Source organism: Ictalurus punctatus, chromosome 14, assembly GCF_001660625.3.
Source record: "Ictalurus punctatus breed USDA103 chromosome 14, Coco_2.0, whole genome shotgun sequence".
Lineage (NCBI taxonomy): Eukaryota > Metazoa > Chordata > Actinopteri > Siluriformes > Ictaluridae > Ictalurus > Ictalurus punctatus.
In genome coordinates, this window is record NC_030429.2 from 17,866,627 (window position 1) to 17,888,198 (window position 21,572).

Consider the following 21,572-nt stretch of genomic DNA (forward strand, 5'->3'; position numbering starts at 1 on the left):
TCATTGGTTAATAAGTTTGACGACAGTGTTGTGTGTGTGATGTGCTTGCCATGTTTCCTGTTAAAGTCCATCACAACTTTGCGACAGCTTCCTGTTCCAGCCATTAGAATGATTTCAATACATTCTTCATTTGTCAAAGGTGTTCTTAAAGGCTATTTGAAATTATTATATTATATTATATAATATATAAATATATATATATATAAATATAAAAATATAAATATTATATATATATTTATATATATTTATATTTATATATATAAATATATATAAATATTATATAATATATATATAAATATATATATATATATATATATATATATATATATATATATATATATATATATATATATATATATATATATATATATATATATATATATATATATATAAATATATATATATATATATATATATATATATAAATATAAATATATATATATATATATATATATATATATATATAAATATATATAAATATATAAATAAATATAAATATATATAAATATATATAAATATATATATATATATATATATATATATATATATATATATATATATATATATCTCTCTCTCTCTCTCTCTCAAGTATGAAAAATTTTAAAAGATATTTTGCTAAAGTGTTAACTTCCCCTATGTACTGGGACTTTTGGGACACCCTGTATTATCCTTCTCTTAAGTACATTAGAATGCAAAACGGTCAATATTGTAAATCTAGCAACAGACTTACAAGGAAGTGGGTCAAAAATGTAGAACCTGTTATTTAAGCACCTCCACTTTACACATTATCAAATTAGAAAAGGGAAACGGTCAAAGATGATTTGTATTTAAAAATCAAACATTACTTTAGTATTGCCTTATTAAAATATTTCTTTCTAAAAAAAGGTCTCATTGACCAAATAATTACAGCAGCCAAACTTGCTCACCTGCCAGTTACCTGACAAAATCTGTATAGCAATGCAGAAAATAATGGTGACATGAGCTTGATTTTTTTTCTAAAAGCAGATCACAGTCAGTTCCAGGCCTAAGTGCATTAGAAGGAATAAATATTCCACAATATTCACACTGTATGTTCCTAGTTCATGATCCGTGACCGAGGCCATTTCTCTTGTATCTTGCCGTGCAATACTGAATTACAATCCAAAACATGGCAGTCTATACAAATTCTGGATAAGCTGGTTGTTTCCACTTCTTAAAATGACCTTAAAGACTTGAAGTGGGACGTGTGTTTTTAGTTTCACTTGGCACCCGGCTCAGGGGCGGCAGCAGTCTCAGATGAAGCATCATCAACTTTAGCAACATCCTCTAAAACAGAATACATATAGGAGAATATAATTAATACATTTCAACACATTCATGGTGGCAGTCCTAATCCGTACAAGACATTTAAAGGAAAAAATAAAAAAAAAACCACCTTGAACAACCGGTACATTTTAATGACATTTTTGTTAATTTAAACTTCTTTCTTCAACATGCTGGTCTATTTTCACTTTGGCTAAAGGTTTCCTACACGACCCACAATGGCATTTAACTACCTGCTGGCAGCGTAAAGCCGTTGGGATTTAGGCCTTGCTTCATCTCTATTTAAAGCGAGTGATGCAGCAGTGCTTTAGCGTGTCCAGCTCGCTCACATCCTCATCTGAACACTCTGCTCAAGCAAATCATATTCCAAAGCTTCAACTTTCTTGCTTATACCACCATCAACACCATCTCGCTCAGCATCTCGTACATTAATAACTAGCCAAGTCTTCACTGTAACGCCTCACAACTGCATAATGTAGTATAGCTGCATTGCATTTTGAATCTTCAAAATTCCAACGTGTGTTGTTCCCATTAACTCAACGCTGGATTTCTCATTAATATGACTTTGCATGTTGTTGGAAAATGGCGAGTGAGTAATGAAGTTTTGTGCTGTTTTGTGTTTGGAAGCCTGACTATTATCAGTTATGCTTGAGATGATTGAAATTTTACTTGCTAACTGCACTAGTACTGTCCTTATTTGATGTCAGAGTGAAAGACAACCACTAACTTCTCATGGGAATAACAGCAAAATAAACAAAAACAAAAGAAAAAACACTGCATGAACCAACAAATTAACATCAGAATTGTGAAGCACATCACAAATAGTTTGATATAAATACAGTTGAGGTCCTAAGTTTACATACCCCTTGCAGAATCTGCACAATGTTAGTAATAATTTATATATTAAAAAAAGAAGAAGAAGAAAAAAAAAAAGGGATCATAAAAATTCTGTTTTGTTGTTTATTTAGTACTGCCTGGAATAAGGTATTTCACATAACAGATGCTTACACAATCAATAATAACTGAATTTAAACAGGATGATCGGTTTAAATTATTATTTTGTTTAAAGGTTTTTTTTTTCATTTAGTACTGCCCTTCAGAAGCTACACAAGATATTTACATGTTTCCCAGCAGACAAAATAACTATTTACACCAATCATGTTGTTCAGAAGTTTACACCCCCTTGACTCTTAATGTATCGTGTTGCCTTCTTGAGCATCAGTGAATGTTTGCACCTTTTGTAATAGTTGTGTACGAGTCCCTCAGTTGTCCTCAGTGTGAAAAGATGGATCTCAACATCATATTGCCGCTGTTGGAAAGAGGTCAAATATGCAGAAGATGCTGGAAAACTAAAGAATGTGCAGGACCTGGAGGATTTTTCTGAAGAACAATGGGCAGTTTAACTGCTCAGGACAAACATGGGACTCATGAAGGATTAATAATCAAGCATATGTAAACTTATGAACTGGTTCATTTGTGTAAATTCAGTTATTATCGTTTCTTTAGGACTATTCGTAAACATCTGTTATGTGAAATAGCTTATTAAGGGCAGTACTAAATAAAGTTTTGCACATTCTGCAAGGCGTATGTAAACTTGTGATCTTAACTGTATATTTAATGTGTTTCAGGGCAGAGGCATCTTTTAAGGGTGTATTATGTTTGAAATGTGGTTCTATTCTGCCCTTTAAGTTAATACATTTTGTCAGCATCCTGTCAAGGTGCAAACTATGAGAAGGTTGCTACAATTAAAAAGATCACATTTCTATTAATGAGAAGAGGACGGGCAGATAGTCAACACCAGATCAGCTCATGACTCATGCTACTTACCATGGACACAATAACCAATGCTCAGCACTTCATTTCTGTATTTATCCGTTTGATATATCCTGATTTGGGTCTCTGTGGGGTATAATTTATGGGTTTGTGTCCTAAAATCAGTTTGTTTTAACATATGATAGCACACCAGGGTTGAAAATAAGTGAACCAAGTGATACGAGTGTCAGAGAGTTGTTTTATTTTGCATTGGAAAGACATTTTTAAATAAAATGCAGAACCTTTTATATCAGCAGCTCCTCTTTAGTTTAGTTACTTTAATGGGAACGCTGATTAAAAACTCCATATCCAAGATGCTATTACTTTAATTACCGTAATTAACATTCTACTTAAAGTAATAAATGCCTTAATACAACATATTGAAAGATTTCCACTTTCTTGCTGTCTAGTAATGTTGCAAAAGTGCAGTTAACCTACCCCTATCCTTCTTCTCCTGAGTTTCCTCTGCTGCAGTCTTATCAGCCCTGAAGAATATCCGTGCACTGCTCAGAGAGAAGTAAAGTAGCTCGAACTCCTGTCAGCAGACAAAAGCACAAGGCATGTGTCAGTGCTAAATAAAACCCCCAAAACACTCAAACCAGTAATCTCAATCGCTATTTCTTTCCCAAACATTGTTCCCACTCTTTTTTTTTAAATTTTTTTTTTTAAAGAAAGTAGTGACCCTACTTGCGAACAGGCAGTGATAATTTTACAGAATGCACGCTCAAATGTAAGCTTAGAAATAACCTTGGATAAGAAAAGTACTAGCTAAGGTTCAAAGAAATATGCAATTTCAATGGCATAATAGCCCAATGTGACCTTTTGCAAGAACCTCACAAATATTCCCAGCATTGGAAAACTAATTTTTCAGTTTTTCCCAAGATGTATGTGAACTCAGCTGATTATTTATTCATTCATTTTCAGTATATATCCTGGTCTGGTTTGTGGTGGATCTGGAGCCCATCCTGGAAACACTGACTGGACATGGAGGTGGGAATACACCTTCGATGGGACTCCTGTCCATGCACACTCATGCACACCTAGGGGAAATGTAGCATAGCCAATGTACCTACCGGCATGTTTTTGGAAAGTGGGAGGGAACCAGAGAACCCAGAGAAACCCCACAGAGGAGAAAATGACAAACTCCATTCAGACAGTAACACAAGATCAGGCTCAAACCTCTGGATCTGTGAAGTGGCAAGGCTACCCGCTGCACCACCATGCCAGCTCTGCAGATTAATCTTATGTTTGTTCTAATATAAACAGAGAACCTGAAGAATGAACTTCTCATAAAAGTAGCTATTGGCACACCTGCAGGTAGATGTCTAGTCTCTTCTGAGTTAAGTTCATGGTCTGCATGAGTTTCTCATCTTGGTTGGTGGCCTGGATGTTCTGTTCTTTCACCATCTCCTTCTTGTATTTCTCACGAACTGCCTGGAACCAGTGCAATGAGTCAAACTCCTGATATTGGTCCAACAGCTTCAAGATATAGGCGACACCTTAGGAGAGAAATAGTAGGAAAATTGAGATGATGGCCATCAGAGCAGCACAGCAGTAGGAAAATTGAGCACAGCAGTAGGAAAATTGAGATGATGGCCATTAGAGCAGCACAATCACAGATAACAAAACAGTTTTTTTGTGTAACAGAAATATCTGACACTTACCCATGGCAAAACCATCATCTGTAAATGCTGCACCACTTTTATTCTTTTTGTTCAGCTTCTCCTTACAGCTGATGGAGTGTTCCACAAAGTTTACTGCCTGAAAATGGGGAGGCCATATAAAATGTTTACTAAAGTATCTCCCATATGATTAGGCATGGGGACTCATTCAATGGTTTAAGAAGTATGAATACATTGTAAATCATATACTATGGCCTTCACAAATATCTTTTGCAAGGATGGTGCTCCAAAATCTGGAACTGTACTAAAGCAGTGTACCTGTGGATTTGCAGGATCTCTGGAACTGATTTGTATTCACACTTAAGCTGTTCTGTTGGCTCAGGGTGGCATACAGTCTTACCAAAACATTATGATAATGTTTTTTTTTCCCTTATGTTTGGTCAACCATCTTTACTTACATATTCATAGTGCCTGGTATTTTAATGATGGTGAAAAAGTATATAAATGTACAAATGTCCTGGATATTTTTTAGCAGATTCTTGAGCATTAAATTATTTAAAACATTTGTATTCTACATAGAATAATTTAATGGTTTAAAATAGATTCAAATGTACTTTTAGAACTGGAATCTGAGAAAAATTGAATATCTGATAACCTTAAACTGCAGAGATTGCTGCTTACCAAAGGAGGAACGATCATGTAGAAGTTCCTCAAGTGCATATTCTTCACGCTGCGGAACTCCGGGGCAAAAACTCCCACGAGCATTTTGAAATACTCGGTTCCCTCAGCTGAGTTACTGGTCAGGTCACCGAGTACACAGTCTAGAACACTAAAATGATACAAGTTTGTTTTCTTGTTTCTCTCGATGAAAATGCATAACTTTATACTTGAGATGATTTTCTGAGCTAATTAGATTTAGGATCTCAAACAGGACACTTGCTAGGTAAGAACACATGTTTTTCATTGCACTCACAGAGACAAGGGAGAAAGATGGATTCAGAATAACCATATTTTAGTACCTGGCTGCTTTCTGAGTCTCCTCAGTGAGGCCCTCCTCCTTCACCAACTCCTCAAAGTTTACAATATCCTCAAGATCAGGAACAAACCTGAAATTTTAGTAGTATACGTATGAAGTGATATTTTCCAATGACAATATTCAAAGTGCTCTACATTTTCATGTTATATTAACAGGCTTAAGTTAGTTCGTGTGTGTGTGTGTGTGTGTGTATGTATGTATATGACTTTACCTGATGGCGCTGCTGCAGCAGTGAAGACCCCCAGAGCGGATCATCCGTACATACCCCATTGCGTTACCTATGAGAGAGAAAAAAAGGGGAAATTTTAGTAAAAAACACAAAGGAAAAACGAGAGGAAATATTAAATTCAACTCAATTTCAATTCAATTTTTTTATGTAACGCTTTTAACAACCGACACTGTCAAAAGCAGCATTACAGAAATATAAATTTTATTTTTTAAAATGTTTCCCTAATGAGCAAACCCGACGGTGGCAAAGAAAAAGTCCATGAGATGACATGAGGAGGAAAGCTCAGAGGAACCCATCCTCATCTGGATGACACCAAATAGTGTTGTTATAAATAATTTCTCTTCTATAACCGTGTACTATACAGTAGCAAAAGGAGTATGAGCATCGTTATAGTTTTAACTTTAATCCGCTGTATCAAACTGAAGTTGTTAACTGTTCACTGATGGAAACTGGAGTGCAAACTGTTCTCAGCAACAAACAAGTGCTATAAATAACAACATAGAAGTGTTGTGATAACTGCAGCATGTACAAGTCCTTACCAATCTGGCTGATGAGTTGTCTGAACTGGTCCAGGTAACTCTGGCCATCTGGAGTGATGCCCAATTTCCTAATACCACGGTTGAACTTTTCTGCCCTCTCAAAGGGGTACTATAAACAAGAAGAACAAAGAAACAGAGCATAGAAATATATATAGAACTACTCGCTTAAATTTAAAAGAAAGAAACCCGAGATATCAACCTTTTGATCGGACTGGTCTTTAGTTTCTCTGAAGAACCGGATGTCTTTGATAAGCCTGGATTTGATGTGCTCATCGTACATGAACTGACTGAAAATGTAGAATTTCTTGCGCAGGAACTGATAAGTAAAGTTAACCTGAACAGAAATGAATGTCTCTCAATGAGATCTGACAGCAGCTTAGCAAGGCAGAATTTTCTCAGGACACTGAATTAAGCTATAGAACTAAAGCAGCTTCTGATTATAAAGCTTCACATACAGTTGTGTTCATGATACCAGTCCCATGGGTGCGTATGGAGTTCGCAATGTGCCGAATATTGATAGTGTTCAAGTGCTTGTTGTTGCTGGTCTTCTCAATGAAGATCTACAAAATTAATGCAGAGAAGATAAGTGCGATTTGTACACAAAGAATGATCGACAGGTATAACAATGCAGAGACGACTGGTTTCAAAAAACAGGGCCTACCTGGTTGTTCAGATTGTAGAGATAACGTGAGACAAATACATGGATATTCCTCATAATCTCCAAGACATCCAGCCCCTAACAGATCAATGAAATTGTATGAATCAGATGTTCATGTTACTGTTCATATGATATTAATCAGTCCCACCAGGATTTTGCAAGAAAACATATTGCAGAAATTAACTCAAAAATCAAGCAAACTCCACAATATTCTTGGAATTTGTTTTTAAATTACCGCAGATTTTCCATAGATTTGGGCCAAAAAGAGTCATGTGACATCGCAACATGCATTCGGTGAAAGCCCTCTTCAATTCACATGCATCGAACAGCTAAAAGGTCTCATTTACCAACAACCGTCACTGCGAAAGACCATGCAAAACAATTTCACCAAATCAAGTAGTTTTCAGCAAAAAGGCACAAAAACTCCAAGTTACATCGCATACTTTGTAAGAAGACGCTGCAAAATCAAGCATTTTTGGCTGCAACAATCACAAAATAACTCCGCAGAATCCTGCACAGACTGATTAATGTAAAACACTTTCAAAACCTTCTAATGACATAGACGTAGATAGATGTAAACATAGATGTTTACATGAACAGCAGTAATCTACCTTATTCTGAATAAGACAATATTGTGATTAAGGTATTTACATGAGTCGATTTTAGAATACTTCTTTCATATTCCCGTTTTACATGTTATAGAACAGAGTGATTAACAGCACACGTCATTACATCCCCACACAATGCCATCCGACGTTCCCTCCATAATTTCACGTATCAACATAAAGTTCGTCTTAGTTATGATACCGTATACAGTTTTGGGTTTCATTTTTAATTTTACGAAAGCTTCAAGTGCAGTTAATTATGCTGTAGGTGCAAACAGATGACTTGCTTGAAGTCGTGGGATTCGACCGAAACCACATACTTACCTACTATATAGTAGCTGAAATACATGTATTTTACCTGCTATATAGCAGGTAAGTACGCGGTTTCGGACACAGCTGTGCTCTCTCGTTTGCCGTCAAACGGTTGAGCACTGCCGTGTGTGTGTACGTGTCCTGTCGCAAAATGTGGTGAAAACTCCCACACAAAGTTAATACTGTGATTAAGGTGTGTACATGTCTGTAATGCACATTGATGATGCGAAATAGGAATAAAATAGAAATACTCCACATGTCTTAATTCGATTTATGTTTACTTCAAGTATGTCTTTAACCGGATTAAGGACATCAATAATTGCTGTTTACATGGTAGTTTCTTAATCAGAGTAAAGTATTGTCTTAATCGGGTTAATATCGGATTATTGTTGTCCATGTAAACGTACTGATCGACACTAAATATACCTGTTCCAGAGTCTGGCTGGGGAGATGAGCCTCGGTCATGACCAGACCATAGCGCTGCGTGGCCAGGTTCCTCATCTCACTGTATGTGGCCCAGTCATGGAGTGCCACTGTTGTCAGGTTGTAAAATGTTTTGTCCAGGTAGTGTGTGACGTAGGCTGCATAAACAACAACACCATGGGAAACTGACAACCATATTTAGCAATTATACATACAGACCATCCACTCTAACAGCAAACACAGAAGGTCTGATCATTCTCACCACAATATGCATATATACCTTTAGAGATCACATGCAGTTGAATTCAATTACCTTGTGTTGGTTTCATTTGTGTGTTATAAAACAATGCTCTTTTTCACTGACCTTTGATGTCTATGAAGCGATTGAAGAAGCGGATAGGCTTGAGGGAAAAGAAGTGAGCCAGGTCTTTCATGCCTACTTTGAAAGGGTTACGGTCGTCCAGCTTGAGATGTGTGTGCACAGAAAGCCGCAGGTCTTTCTCTATCTCCTTGCACAGCTTGTCCAACAAATGCTAATGGAAAAAAGGAGACCAGCAAAGATTATGTTCCCCGTACATGCAACTCTACTTATATGCTCATTTACGGTTGGCTAAATTCTATATTTTAAAAAATTATAATTTAAAAAACTAGATCTACTATGGGGTAACAGCATATAGGTGCCAACCTTTTTTATGCAACATTATAGAGTAGACTGTTGTGGCTACATTTACCTAGTGTATGTCAGTGAATGACATCGCTGGTTACAACTGATGCAAGTGGAGTACCCGTGTTGGCTTAGCATGCATTAAAAATATTAATACTGGAGCTTGGATATCTAACTATGGCTCCATTCAAACAATCAGCATTTGAAACTGACAACCGTATATAGTAACTACAGTGACTCTAAAATTGTGCATAACGTTACATTGTAGCTAGCAGGAAGAAGTAAGACAGACACTGCATTTTATGAACAAGTGAATGGACATGTCTTAAATTTTTTTTCTTTCAATTCATGCAAACTTTGAGAACAACATTGAGAACTTGCAAACTACAGACCTTTTCAATGTAGATATTAGACAGGTTATCAACAGATAATGTATTATATTAAGTATTTATTCAAAATGTAAATGTCAAAATGAGCTTATCATTAATATTTAATATAAAACTTTAATCAAATGATGGCTCAGATGCCATAAGCAGTGCAACACATCTACAGCTGAAATGTCACTAATTTTCAACCCATTACAACCATCATTTTTACCCTTGTTTCAGTAACTCCTTCCTCACCTCACCGAAGACCTCCATGATCTCCTTGTCATAGCACTCCAGTAGTTGCTCGCAGGACTCCGTGTGTTTGGCATACAGCATGGTGGGCACACAATCTCTGAGAGCACTAAACATGTACTAGAGGACACCAGTCATCCAAAACAAACACACACACACACACACACACAAACCTTAGTTACTCACTGGACAGTATGCAGCAGCACTGTCACTACTGGAATTTCAGTTCCTGTATCAGAAACATTTTGCAAAATGTCAAATCATTTTGCAATAAGGACAGTGGACTGTCAGTAGACTTACATGTATTCTAGCTGCATCCACAGCATTATCATAAACATCATCCAGGTAAATGGGAAACACTGCACGGTGCCAGTAGAGAAAGCTGCAATCACACTGCACTTTGACCCTGAGGAGAAGAAACAGTTTCTTGTTTTTTAAACATTAGAAGACTAAATCTTGCTATTGTAAAATTGTAAAAGAACAATTATATACATATGTATATTCATGCACACTTATGGCATTCAGGGTCCACTTGTAGTTATACAAGACTCACCTCTCTCTTAATTCACTAATGAGGTCCAGTTTCTTTAGGACAAGTTGTAATGGCAGAAGCTCCTCATCCTTGAATGTTTTCTTGAAAGCAAAATGAAGCACATTTGTATGCAAAATGAATATACTGTTCTGATACCATGCAAATTTAGTCTGCCAATGTAACCTTTTGTACAAACAGCCATAGAAGATCGTAAGAGCTCAGGTAAAGAGAGAATACTGTAACTAGCGTCAAGCAAGCACAGAGAACACAAAGTGACCACAATAGATTTTATCCAATTGCAAAGTCTCAAAGCACCTCATATTCCAAGCACATGCTTCCTTACCATCTGAGTGCCCACACTGAGTGCTAGAGACACTACCAGTCTTCTCTCCCTGGTACTCGGGCCATTCAGCGTGTTCTCGGCGAGCACCAGGGACGACAGCACATCCAGCCTCTGCTCACTGTACTTCTTATCAGAGATCACTCGTTTCTACAGTACAACAGCAAGTCATTTTATTTTACAAATGAAGACAGGAATTTAAGGCATTTTTATGGTATCGTAAAATACTGAAGAATGATAAAATGATATTGATAACGCCTGCAAATGTTTGGAACAGTGGGCTCAAAATATGAAAATTTTACAGAATGCAATAAGGACTTTACCTTAGCTGTAGAAATAGAGGCCAGAGCTTGTGACTGCAGATGCTGAGTGATATGGGACACGGAGTCTGCTACCACAAGGGATCGCCGGTGGAATGTGTGCTCTACTGCCTTTGTTTTTTTTTTAAAAGACAAATGAGGAAATGTACTAATAAATCAAAAGCAGTCAGTGCAGAATTTAAAAAAAAAAAATCCTCAAATTAAAGTATTTATAACTGAATATAAGCTCATTTTGTTTGGATTTCAGAAGACAGATGATCAAGGAGGTTTGGAGATAATAAAAAAGAAGAAGAAAAGATATAGACTGGAAATGTACAGTTTATTGAATTACAAGACTAGACTTATCTATCGTCCTAACTTTCACATTTTTGCGGAATAAACCATTTCCCTATTTCAAGACCTTCCTCGTTTATGCCTTACTGAAGTCTGCGGGGAAATGGTGCCTCAATAATTAAGCCTCATAATTGTGTCATTTAAATGGTATTTCTCTCAATGCATTCCAAATGCAGAGACACGTGACAGATGGACAGTCAAGACATTTGCAGATTTTCAGAAGTCAGATAAAGATTATAGTATAGAGGAAAGGTTTACTTTCAGTAGCTCTACTAGACGGCACAGGGCCTTCACAGATGTCTTGGTCATGGGTCGCTGCATGGACATGTAGAGGTTCATGGTGGTTTTTATGATGGTGCTAATGCTGTATGCATATAGGACTCCCTGCAGGCAAAATACACATCACAGTCATTTTAACATAATCACTAATAATAGCTGGAACAATTATCATCACAAACATTTCCCTTCATTGAATTCTGAACTGTTCAATTTAAGCAACCACCAGGTCCTCCAGATTCTCATTCACTCTCATAAAAATGAAAATAAAAACCCAGATGCTTACAAGGTTAAACCCTTTTAAATTATTGAGATTCAGGCCACTGATGTATTGTTTTAGATAGCTATTACAATGCATGGAACAAGTGTCTGATACAGAAGCAGCCCTGGACCACTTGCTCAGGTTAGTCATTAGTATAACAATAGCGTTAATGATGAGTCCAGGGCCATGTACGCTCTAAACTCGCCAGAGAAGTCTAACTTCTTTAGTGGTTTAAATGGCAAAATCGTCTTTACCTGTACAAATACATTGCACCTGTTGCTCAGATCTTCTGAGAGTTTCTCAGTTTTCTGGTCTTTTGATAAAATGGCCTCCATCTTCATCATCCAGGAGGTTACAAAAACGTAGTAAGACTGCACATCCCTAGAAAAGGAAAGAAAGAAGCACAGCATTAGGGTACAGCATTAATGAAGTAAAAATGGATATAATTAACACACAAAACATTTATTTTGTTATTCATCTTCAGTAATCGTTTTACCCTGGTCAGGGTTGCAATGAATCCAGAGCCTATCCTGGGAAGAAGGACCATTAATTTACCCTCAAGCCAACTTAAAGCCAGATTACGAATCTTGTGATGCTCACTTAAAGCTAGAGGGTAAACACAGCAGATTCATTACATTCATGTGCACCATGAAACTCACTTTGTTAGTGTCTGTGCCTTTTGTTGTAAGAATGTATCTCTGCTGATACGAATGGCCTGGAGACTTTTCTTATCCATTAGTTTGGCTGCTGCTGGGATTTTATTGATCAAAAATGTATCAGGAAACCAGATTACATTGCCAGTCAGTGTAACTGCAGGAACCTTGAAGAGAAAGAAAAAAAAGTGTTAAATACATTGGAAAAAAATTATTCATGTTATATATTCAGCAAAAAAAAAAGAAACGCCCCTTTATAAGGAGATTGTATTTTAAAGATAATTTTGGGAAATCCAAATAAGCTTTACAGACCTTTATTGGAAAGGGTTTAAACAATGTTTTCATGCTTGTTCATTGAATCATAAAAAATTATTGCACATGCGGAACAATCCTTAAGACAAGAACAGTTTACAGGCGGTAGGTAATTAAGGTCACATTTACAACAACTTAGGACACTAAAGAGACCTTTCTACTGACTCTGAAAAACACCAGAAGAAAGATGCCTAGGGTTCCTGCTCACCTGCATGAACATGCCATAGACCTTCTGCAGGGAGGCATGAGGACTGCAGATGTGGCCAGAGCAATAACTGCAATGCCTGTAATATAAGACGCCCAAGACAGTGCTACAGGGAGACAGGAAGGACAGCTGATCGTCCTTGCAGTGGAAAATGACATGCAACCATGTGTCCCCCCAGACGTGATGGAGAACTTGCAAATGCCTTGGTGGGAGAGTGGAGTAACATCTCACAGCAAGAACTGACCAATCTGGTGCAGTCCATGAGGATGAGATGCACTGTAGTACTTAAAGCATCTGGTGAACACACCAGATACTGACTGTTACTTTTAATATTGACCCCCCCTTTGTTCAGGGATTCATAATTCCATTTCTGTTCCTCAAATGTCTGAAACTTGTTCAGTTTAGGTCTCAGTTGTTGAATGGTTTTATGTTAATACAAATATTTACACATGTTAAGAAATTTGCTGGAAATAAAAGTAGTTGAATGTGAGAGGACATTTATTTAGTTGCTGAGTATATATATTCAACTAGAGACTTGGAGATGAATTTTTTGTGTTAGGTAAAGAGGGAAAACACACAGACCTGAGTTTGACACAAACCTTTTTACACACATCCAAAAGAGCTTTGTAGAGCCTCTTGTCGACTGTACGAAAAATGTGAAAATGCAGGGCGAAGAGGCCACAGACCCCGACATATTTATCCCTTTGGTCAATTTCTGCAGGCTCCCCTGTGAACACAAATACAACAATTGAACAGCAATTACGTACAAGTGAACCTATGACTATGATTTTATTCAGTACTTTCTAGGGATGGGCACTCGAGTACTCGGAAGAGACATCAATGATCGATCATTAAAACGACAATCGTGCAGTTTGTTTCTCCATTTTAAAGGTAGGTTCTCTGGGTGTGCCTTTCACCATTAAAAAAAAAGTGTTTATGGCTGGTTATTTTAAAGTAGCTATTTTGAACTTGAAAAAACAAAAACAAATGTGAACATAATTGTAACTCTGCAGCACAACACTGGTCAAGCCATTCACTTTTGCTTTCACATGTTTCTGACAGCCACACAAACAGCAGTGTGTGCATACTACTACAATTACGGTAAGCGTGGGAAAAAAGCAGAGATGAGCTTTCTCTGCAATAAATTATCGATTATAGCCAACGGGTCTTCACATTAGGACAATATATGATGCATGTATTTTTATTATGCTGTTTTTTTGTACTATTTTGTAACAAATTACATTATAACAGCCTGTAATATTGAACAAATGAGACACTGTTCATATACTTTTGCTTGTGCAATGCATTTTGTTTCAGACAATGTTGCTCTCCCAAGTACTTAACGAATACTCAAGTAATTACTTCAAGTACTCGAGTAGTCAAAATTACCATACAGAAAACTTTCCCAGTAACACAAGGCCAGATATGATGTAATGTTTATACAGAACTACTTAGTTATATTAACACTGATTAGTCAAAATAAGTAAACACAAACCAAGTTTTGACTCCACATTGGCAAAGATAGTGCGAATGTTGTGAGCAAACTCCTCAGCAAAGGCACTGTTTTTAGAGACTGAAACACCTTCCCCAGGATTATCAAATCTCTGCTCTACGCAAGCCTATCAGGAAGAGAAAAAAAAAATTAAATACACATACAAATTATCCCACATTTTCCCCAGACTGATGTAACAAACTGATAATATCTGGTTTTGTTTGGATTATAGAGACAGATGATCAAGGAGGTCTGAAGACTTATAAAAAAATAAAAACATTTAAAAAAAAGATAGACCATACAGAAATGTACAGTTCTTTGAATTACAAGACTAGACTTATCTATCGTTCTAACTTTCACATTTTTGCGGTATAAACCATTTCCCTATTTCAAGCCCTTCCCTGTTTATGCCTTACTGAAGCATTCGCGGCAATGGTGGTTCAATGTTTAAGCCTCTGGGCTACTGATCAGAAGGCTGCAGGTTCAAGCCCTGGCACTGGCAAACTGCCATTGTTGGGCCCTTGGACAAGGAAGGCCCTCAGCCCTTTCTGCTCCAGAGGCATCAGATTATGACTCTGACCTCTGTGCCCTGACCACAACTTCTCAATTTCTTTATTTTGTCTTAAGGTTCATACAATAACCACACTGTATTGTTGGTGAATCATATAAAATATTTTAATGATATCAGACAGACTTGTGTCTGAAAGTAATGGAACAGCAAGGCCAATTTTTTCTTTTCTACACACTGGACATTTGGGTTTGAGATCAAAAAAATTAATAAGACAATAAATCAGAATTTCAACTTTCATTTACTGATATTTACATGTAGAGGTGTTAAATAATTTAAAACAAGGCACCTTTTATTTAAACCAACCCACTGTTCAAGTGATGAAAATTATTGGAACATGAAGACTAACATGTGTTTCCTGTTGCTCAGGTGTGCCTTGATATATTGACTGTTTAAACAGTTAATAGCTCTGAATGTCTACTCTTGGATTGAGCAGTGGGTTTAGCTTGAGAATTCTGCATTTGCTGTTAAAAATGATAAACCAACATAATGGCCAGAGAGCTATCTATGGGAGAAAAGGAAGCCATTTTGAAGCTGAAAAAAAGAGGGAAATTGGTCAAAGCACTGGCAGAAGCATTTGGCATAGACAATACACCACTTTGGAATGTCCTAAAAAAAGAAAGAAACCACCAGTGTACTAACAACCAGACATGGAACAAGTCAGCCAAAGAAAACAACAGTTAATGACAAACATTGTGAGATCTGGGAGAAAAAAAAAATCCCACAAACAATGGTCAGAGACATCAACAACCTCCACTAAAATGTGAGTAGTTTCCCAACGAAGGTGCCATGTTCTAGGTTGTTTAACACATCTAGATGTAAATATCAGGAAATGAAAGCTGAACTTTAAGAATGCTAAGAACCAAGAATTCTGCCTAAGAATGAAGTTTCCTAAGAAAGCACATGTACAAAAAAAAGGCTGCATAATAACCTGAAAGATCATGCTGTCCAAAAGCTGGCCCTCCAGCTTCAATAAAAGCTTCTCGAAAGGCTTCAGCTTCTCTTCAGGAATAGCAAATTTTGACGGGTTGTGGTGGACTGATTTGAGTAATCTGTAAAGCCAGTTTTTAAAATTTTAAATGTTTAAGTTACTCCATATGCAAAGAGCCACATATGGCTGATAAAATAACCACATATTACATATCAAACTGCCAAATCTGTTTAATTCGAATGAGCATGAATGCATAAGAGTTTCTATATGATGTTCACCTTTTGTACATCTTCCAGTGATCTCTTAAAGTGCCATGATTCTCCATAATCTCATCCAAAGTAATCAGAACCACCAGGAGTTCACCTAGATGCTCATACACCGTCTGTCCAAAAGACAGAAAACATTATCTCACATGAAGAATCACATAATGAGAACACAAAATGAACACCACCAAGAAAAAAAAAAACTTCATAAAAATGTTACCTGAAAATGAACTCCACTTGACTCAATGATTTTTGTGGCAGCTCTAAAAACAATTACCCAGATAATGAAAGTGAAACAATATGAAAAAAGAAATAGCAGAATGTGGCACTAACGTTAAAATACACCACAGACAGTTTGCATTAGTGAAAAGCTCACTTGTTGTTGTTGTAGAGTGCAGCCAGCTGATGAACCAAGTTAACCACAACCTCAAAGCACCGAGATACAAAACAAGATAGTTCCTGTACACACACAGAGAGAGCGAGAGAGAGAAGAAGAGAGAGAGATTTTACCAAATCATTATAATAAATTACTGGCAAAATATTTCTCCAACAGGCTCTGATGTTATACACACTGCATCAGTCCCTCAAGGATTTCGCAATTTTGTAACCATTGATTTAAGAAATTAACACAAAATCAAGCAAAGTCCATAACATTCAGAGGAGACTGAGATTTTCTGCAGATTCGGGCCAAGACAACATGTTAGGTCACCACAACATTCATTCCACGAAGCCCTCTTTGATTCAAGTGCATATGGATGTAAGAAACTGAACTTTCCACATATCCTTCGGTTATCCGTTCTGAGTTTATGCATTGTTTGCATTGTGTGAAGATGATCCATATGATTTCATTCTGTACAATGTATGCATTGGTTGCATGTTATGATGCACTGATGGCATCCTGTTAATATGATGTATTGTTCACATTCTGTTCATTGTTGGCATGCTGTAAAATTGATGAATAACTTGTGTTCTGTTAAATTGCAAAAGAGTACAGATTAACATAAAACTACCTAAAACAAACAATGGGCACTTTAAAAATAAAACTATGCAATTACATTTCATGATAAAGAATTTCACTGATATTTATTAGGTGCAAAATTTGAATTAATTTTTATTTTTCGGTTATTTTCTGTATTCTCTTTTTGTATACATTAGAGAGCCCAATGGTGGCTGAGGTCAGAAAAGTAATAACGTGTACTGAATGTTGTCTGTGGTGTACTTTTTAAATACAGAAAGTGATTACATGTGTGTCTTCACTGGTAGTAATTTAAAAGAAGAATCCTGTGCTTGCAATTTCACCAATTCAAGTAGTTTTCCCACAAAAAAGCACAAAAAAAAACAACAACTGCAAGTTGCAATTTTTTAAAAAAAGCCACAGAAAAATCAAGCATTTTTGGCCGCAACAATCACAATAAAACCTCCAGGAAATCCTGTATGGACTAAGTAAGTCACAAAGAGTGTTTCACCTGTAAAAATGAGATGAAGCGTCCCATTTGAACCTGACACTCTCCCTCCACCACACTGGCGTCTGAAACTGACAGACAGAAAACACACCATTATCAGAAGGATTCAAAACACAGCATTCTTGATTGTATGATCTGGGATAAGGCAAAGTGATGCGATATCTGTTGCAAAAGTAATGACATGGTGATGAAAAAACTAAAGACTGTTTTGGGACATTAATCTATCTTCAAAGAGATATTGCAGATAAGAGGAAAACAAAATCAATTACCTCCTTCACCATAATACAACAAGCCGTTGTAGAACTTGGTTTCAGCCTAAATGTGACAGACAAAACATCATCTTATCATAATGGGCCTGATCTCAATCTAGATCTCATCTAATAAAAACTACTTAAGACTAGAAGTACAGTTTTTTAAAATCTTTCTGCCAGTAGAGATTCTATTCATATCTTTAATTTATTTGTCAAACCCAGTAAAACTAGCATTTTCCACATACCTCATATTTCAGCTTCTTAACTTCACTGCAGAGAGCCGCATAGACTGTAATGACTTTATTAAGGACCTAAATAATAGAACATAGTCAACAGGGTAGACTGTATAGTCAAGAGGGTAGACTGCTGCATGTAACAGCACTTATTCTGAAATAATACAATGTACTATAATTACAGTGAGCAGATCAGTACACATGTATGATGCAAATGGTCCCCCTATGTTTTTTTTCTCCGAAATATACAGCCAATAATCTTCAGCACAGAGATACAGGAAAATACCCATCATATATTTTCTGTTCAAATATAAACAAAGCTACCCTAATTATTCAAATTGTGATTAGTGACTTACCTTATTTTCAGTTTTAATTAGCTCCAAAAGGGAAGACTGTTCATAAGGGAGGAGCTGTATGGTGGCAAATTAAAAAGAATAATGATTAAAATAAGGATCATAAAAAAGGATTTTAAAACATGATGATAACTTTAGTGTCTCTGAAAGCAAAGAGGAAGAACATCAGCTGGATAATGAAACAAGAAAGCACCTTCAACGCTATCGGATCTAACGTGAAATCCCAAACATCTCCGATGGAGTCGTCCAGGGCTTCCTCTATAGCTTTCAGTTGAGATGTGTAGTCCTCCAAGAACTTGTTATAGTTTTTCAGCTGCACTTCTGTGTGAATTTCTATGTTGAGAGAGAGAGACATAAATTCCTTTACTACTAACTGCATGACATTTTTGTTTATGGGGCAGAAAGTACACTCCTGGGCAAAAAAAAAAAAGGGCCAATCCAAAATGGCAAAATATTAAGCTTTTAATTATCTTCACAAGAAATCACTGGCCAGAAAATTTGCAAAAAAATAAACAAAAGCACTCCTGAGACCTCCTGTGCCACTGTGTACACCATTAACTTTTGCTGCAGTGAACTGTTTGGGGAAAAGCTAGAAACAGGGAAATTCACTTATATAGTCTTTTTGTATGCAGCAGTAAAATCATGATAATGATTAAAAAGTTTGATGTAAAATTCAGACTAACATGTCTGGGTGTACAAATATAAAATAATCCATCCACCCATCCTCTATACCACTTATCCTGCAGGGTCACGGGGAACCTGGAGCCTATCCCAGGGAGCATGGGGCAGAAGGCAGGGTACACCCTGGACAGGGTACCAATCCATTGCAGGGCACAATCACATACACACATTCATGCATACGCTAAGGACACTTTGGACATGCCAATCAGCCTACCATGCATGTCTTTGGACTGGGAGATGCAACCAGAGTACCCAGAGGAAACCCCCGCAGCGCAGGGAGAGCATGCAAACACCACACCCTGGAGGTGTGAGGCAAACATGCTAACCACTAAACCACCATGCACCCCTAATACAAAATAAAATAAAATAAAATAAAACAAACAAACAAATAAAAAAAAGCTGTCTCCAAGTTTACCCACAAGGCTTAAACATTTAAAGAAACCATCCCATACTCAGTTACTTTCTTGCTAATTTCCTGACCAGTGATTTATTTTAAAGACCAATAAGAGCTGAATATTCTCACATTTTGGGCTTGGTCCATTTTTATTTATTTTTTTGGCCCAAGAGTGTAAAGGCACTTGAGGATAACAGCACTTATCTATGTGTAATGGATTAAAGTAAGCCTAAACTCTGATTAGATGTGTTCTTACTAGATTACACTGATTAATAGCTAGGTAATCAAGACTAAACAACATTAGCATTGTTTTGTTTTTCGTGTGTGTAAGTCCATGGAAGAAGTTTAGTAAGAAACTTGTTGAGGTATTAAAGTGTACATTACCATCCCCGGGTCATGTGACTGACTAGTAAGTGAACTGTATAGCTAACAAGCTAGAAACTGTAGCCGTACTACAATACTAATAAAACCCCAAATGCAATATCACCCATCTCGTTATTTACTACACTGATTTTCCAAGTTTCGTCACCGTTATCGGGTGTTTATTTCCCGATTCATCAAATCAAGAGCTGCTATTATCTACATCAGCTGAACCAAGTGACTCCATTCTGTCTTGCTGTAATGAAAACAAAAATGGTCGTCTCTTGATTAAGATGCATGCATATCAACGCGTTGTACAGGCTAGACATTAAAATACAGCCTGACAAATGAAATCAACACTACATACAGCTACAGTGCTAGCCGTCTATTTTAGCATGAAGTTCGTTGTGACAACAGAAACAAGGAGCTTTTCTGTAACAGGCACATTCTTACTCTGAGATCCGTCATCAAAGCGATCAAATTCCCAGTCGGGAGATATTGACTCCACTGCCATCCTAACAAATAGCTACAGTCGATGGTTAGAGACAGGAAACCGCCTGTCTCGCTGGATAATATCTATTTGGAGAAAGTAAACTATAGTAATCTTCCCTGTTCCGAGGTCTGCTTGGGTAAGGTTTTTTTTCCTACCCGTATTACTGGAAATCCCCGCCCAACTGCACAAGCGCCTCAAACCAGGTGGGCGTGGCTACTCTAAACTGTCTCAAAATGACCAGGTCATGTGCATGGTAGCGGCTTTACTTCATACTGTTTCCAGAGTTTTGGTGTACCTTAATTGTAAAACCACTTTGGGTTATATTTCCCTAATTGGTTCACATAAACTGGTTCAAAGCTTCAGAAAATCTCATGCGTTCCATCAGCAACACGCCGATTGGATGCTAGCCAACTCGGTGTGAAATACTGGCCAATAACCGCGCGCAGGAGGCGGGGCTTGTCTTAAAACGGGCGCAAAACTCGTGATTTGGTCAACATTCTGTTTGCTCAAGAATTTCTGGTGTTGCACTACTAATATGAGATTTCAAAGTAAAAGTGTACGACAAACTCGGCCTGCAAATACAAATATACAGTCTGGACCCACGATATATATAGAGTGGGGTCAACAACAACAAAAAACAACAATATTATTTTCCAATTCAATGCAACAATTTTTTATTACAAATTATATTACTGACAACAACTTGAGTGAAAAGTAGAATATTTGAAATATTTACATGAATTTCAGAGTTTCTTAGTATTTGGTATGTCCTCTTCTTGCTTTCATGACAGTGTGGCCTCGAGCTGGCATGAACACGACATGTTTGTGCAAAACACCATAATCCATTTTAGATCAAATCCATCAAATCCACGTGCTTCAGTAGAAGAGATTAGGCGTGAGAAAATCTGACCTTTTGTACAAAGCAGTTAACATGCGCAATATCACACATTTATATAGGGACCTCTTTAATATTTATCTTTGATGTTAAATATTCAAGATATTGAGCATATACTTTCTTTGTTTTATATACATATT

At 36.8% G+C, this 21,572-nt stretch overlaps 1 protein-coding gene across 1 annotated transcript; it reads right to left on the reverse strand.

Moving 5' to 3' along the window:
- Positions 1-737: 737 nt before the first annotated feature.
- washc4 (WASH complex subunit 4) lies at positions 738-20,723 on the reverse strand. The gene is made up of 33 exons (XM_017485654.3): positions 20,498-20,723; positions 18,803-18,942; positions 18,613-18,666; positions 18,269-18,334; positions 18,042-18,087; positions 17,776-17,843; positions 16,686-16,768; positions 16,530-16,572; positions 16,325-16,428; positions 16,047-16,167; positions 14,551-14,674; positions 13,655-13,782; positions 12,545-12,705; positions 12,140-12,266; positions 11,606-11,731; positions 11,018-11,125; positions 10,698-10,844; positions 10,376-10,455; positions 10,123-10,228; positions 9,826-9,942; positions 8,903-9,071; positions 8,542-8,696; positions 7,202-7,276; positions 6,996-7,100; positions 6,740-6,874; positions 6,541-6,649; positions 5,984-6,050; positions 5,756-5,842; positions 5,418-5,565; positions 4,779-4,875; positions 4,426-4,613; positions 3,553-3,649; positions 738-1,305 (listed from the first exon to the last, which is right to left on the reverse strand). Exons 1-33 carry the CDS (start codon positions 20,556-20,558, stop codon positions 1,238-1,240), a joined length of 3,510 nt encoding a protein of 1,169 aa, XP_017341143.1. The 5' UTR covers positions 20,559-20,723; the 3' UTR covers positions 738-1,237.
- Positions 20,724-21,572: the final 849 nt, after the last annotated feature.